Below are 3,385 nucleotides of genomic sequence, written 5' to 3' on the forward strand. Positions count from 1 at the left end.
GCACGACCCGGCAGAGCGCGCTCAGCACTGACTTTTGCTGCAGCCTTCCCTTTCCCCTTTTCTTTTAATACCGAGAAGGCGCCGGCGGCGGCCGCACACGCGAGCGCCACGCGAGGCTCCCGAAGCCAACCGCGGCGGGAGGAGGGGAGGGAGGAGGCGGCGCAGAGGGAAGACGATCGCCTAGGCACCTTCCTCCACCTCAGCTGGAGAACTCCGCGGCCTTCCGCGCGTTTCTTCTCTTTTAACTTTCCTCCGGGGCCCGTTTCTCCTCTCTCCTTTTCTTCACCCACTCTGATCGTGCCTCCGAGCCCCGCGTCCCCCTAGAGCTCCGCGTCCCCCCACGCGCACTCCTCGCACTCCTCTCTCGCTCTTCCCCGCGACTCTTTGACCGGGCATGGAGAGCTCTGGCAAGATGGAGAGCGGAGCCGGCCAGCAGTCGCAGCCCCCGCAGCCCTTTCTGCCGCCTGCCGCCTGCTTTTTTGCTACGGCGGCGGCGGCGGCAGCAGCAGCAGCAGCGCAGAGCGTGCAGCAGCAGCAGCAACCGCAGCCGCAGCAGGCGCCGCAGCTGAGCCCAGTGGCCGATGGCCAGCCCTCAGGGGGCGGTCACAAGTCAGCGGCCAAGCAGGTCAAGCGCCAGCGCTCGTCCTCTCCGGAACTGATGCGCTGCAAACGCCGGCTCAACTTCAGCGGCTTCGGCTACAGCCTGCCGCAGCAGCAGCCGGCCGCCGTGGCGCGCCGCAACGAGCGTGAGCGCAACCGGGTCAAGCTGGTCAACCTGGGCTTTGCTACCCTCCGGGAGCACGTCCCCAACGGAGCGGCCAACAAGAAGATGAGCAAGGTGGAGACGCTGCGCTCGGCTGTCGAGTACATCCGCGCTCTGCAGCAGCTGCTGGACGAGCACGACGCGGTGAGCGCCGCCTTCCAGGCGGGCGTCCTTTCGCCCACCATCTCCCCCAACTACTCCAACGACATGAACTCTATGGCGGGTTCTCCGGTCTCATCCTACTCCTCAGACGAGGGATCTTATGACCCTCTCAGCCCAGAGGAACAGGAGCTGCTGGACTTCACCAACTGGTTCTGAGGAGCTGCCGACCCCTGCTGGGGATGGACTTTGGAAGTAGGTACGTTTCATTTGGAGTTGGGCAGGGGCTTCCTCGCCTGGGCCCCTTTCCTCCTTTTTGAGGGTCTATGAAGGGTAGAGGTTGTCTCCAGGAACATGGAGGGGTTATTGTTGTTGTTAGTGTGTCTGTTCCAAATCCTACTTTGTTGGCCTCAGTATTGACCCCCCAAAAAGTGGCTTTGCCCAAGTTTCCAAGGGATGGAGGGCAGAGATGAGGATCAGAGACCCTGGGGACTGAGTCCTGGAACTTGTCCAAAGAGATGTTTTACCTGACAGATCCCCCCCCCCCCCCCCGCCTTCACATCTTCTTTTTCTGCCCTCCAAATTCACAGTCACCTCTCTTGTATCTGTTACAGGGTGACGGCAGATCCTGCATCTTTAGTGTGTCTCGCCAAGGACATTGAGAGCGAGGAAGAAACAAATGGAGAAAGAAGAAAACAAACCACCAGAAGGACGACCTCCAGGGGCAACGTGACTATGATGCCGTGTTCTCAGCAAACAGGGTTGGGCTGCAAACAGCACCTCTGCACTCCAGTCCTTCTCGGAGAGGAATGAGTGACTGGTAGCTGAACCTAAGCCCAAGTCACAGCTGGTGTGCAAAAGCAGTGGCTTCCTTTTCTAGAGCAAGAGAGCCACGCGCTCTTCAGTAACTCCCAGCCACTAACAGGCAGGGTTGAAAGCACTTGCCAGTGCCGTCACCTCTCGCCCTCTGCCCTCTGCCCAAACCAAGTCCTAGCCCTTTGGACTGGGTTGATGTCTTTCCTTAGTAAGCCCCATCCCAGCAAGCTGTGGGCATTTGTCTGCTAAACCATACTCGGTTCTTGGACACCCTTCCCCTATCCTGGTGGCCTCCTCCCCAAGCCCTAAAATTCTCTCTGCCACTGTCTTTGCTTCTGTTTTCACCATAGAATGCTTCCAATCTTTGTGAATTTTTTTATTATAAGAAAAAAAATCTATTTGTATCTATCCTAACCAGTTTGGGGATATATTAAGATATTTTTGTACATAAGAAAGAGAAAGAAAATTTATAGAAGTTTTGTACAAATGGTTGAAAATGTGTATATCTTGATACTTTAACATGTAATGCAATTACCTCTGCATACTTTGTAGCCCATCTTACAACTGCCCTTCCCCCCTGTGGTTTCCTAGGGAACTCCCTTCCTAGGTGAGATTTAAGTGCCACCAGAGTGACTTCAGCACCGATGTGTCTTACTTCCTAGAAACGTTGTTAATGTATTAATGATGTTATTAAAAAAACTGTTCAAGAAGAACAAAGTTCACGCAGCTACTGTCCAAACGCAGAGTGGCGGCCAGTTGGTTTCCATGGGTTGCCTTTTGGAAATTTCTACCACTGCCTTTTTTCCCCCTTACTGTTTTATTACAAACTTACAAAAACGTGTATAACCCTGTTTTATACAAGCTAGTTTTGTAATAAAACTTTTTTTCCTTTTTTATATAAAAAAAAGAGCAAGAGAGAGAAAATGACCAGCTGCCTCTACGTCTTCTTTGGCTCTGATGCTCCTGGCTAAGCTATGGAAATACTCAAAGGGAGGGAGGGTGGTGCCAAGGGTGCTCAGTTGCAGAGAGGAGGGGGATAAGTGGTCCAGCCCGTCCCACTCCAGCGATAACTTGGTGATGGCTGTGTGTGGGGTCCTCTTCTCTGTTATTCACCATGCATATAGACAACTTCCAGGGAAATCAATGGCAATTCATAGTTGCGTCACCCCATCACAGACTGTGCATTAAAAAATATCCCCAAAACAGTCACCTGGGAAGGGGCACTCCTCCTTCCCCTCCCCCACTCGCGGCCCATTTGAGGTTATCCCCACAGGGAGGTGGAAGGTTGGGTGTTTGGAAGGATAGTGCTGAAAGTTGGGATGGGGGGGTGGGTCCCCTCTCCACAAACAAACTTGAGGGGTGGAGTGGAATCCTCTGCACTTACTTATAGGCACACATTCCCCCCACCCAATTTATAGGTATTTTTCTCCAATATATACACTTTGCAGCCTGTGTTGAGGCAAAAGCCCCATATGATGCAAATTCCCTGCAGACAGAATTAGACTTGAGTATGTAAATGTAGTAAAAATGTGTGGTCGCTTTGAAACTCCGGCCTATCTAAGGCTGTGACTCTATCCCCGTAGCGTGAGCAGCGTGTAAAAGTACCCAATTACCAAGATTCAAAAAGAAATTGGTGGGGTTTTGGCTGGCTCGCTTCTTGTCAGTTACCAAGGACGTGCTCGGAATCCTACTCGACCTCGAGCAGGC

General features: G+C 53.1%; 1 protein-coding gene across 1 annotated transcript; it reads left to right on the forward strand.

Moving 5' to 3' along the window:
* The first annotated feature begins 288 nt into the window (after positions 1–288).
* Ascl1 (achaete-scute family bHLH transcription factor 1) lies at positions 289–2,577 on the forward strand. The gene is made up of 2 exons (XM_075954231.1): positions 289–1,121; positions 1,477–2,577. The coding sequence occupies exon 1, from the start codon at positions 395–397 to the stop codon at positions 1,079–1,081; it is 687 nt and encodes a 228-aa protein (XP_075810346.1). The 5' UTR covers positions 289–394; the 3' UTR covers positions 1,082–1,121; positions 1,477–2,577.
* Positions 2,578–3,385: the final 808 nt, after the last annotated feature.

Source organism: Microtus pennsylvanicus, chromosome 20 (genome assembly GCF_037038515.1).
Source record: "Microtus pennsylvanicus isolate mMicPen1 chromosome 20, mMicPen1.hap1, whole genome shotgun sequence".
NCBI classification, from domain to species: domain Eukaryota; kingdom Metazoa; phylum Chordata; class Mammalia; order Rodentia; family Cricetidae; genus Microtus; species Microtus pennsylvanicus.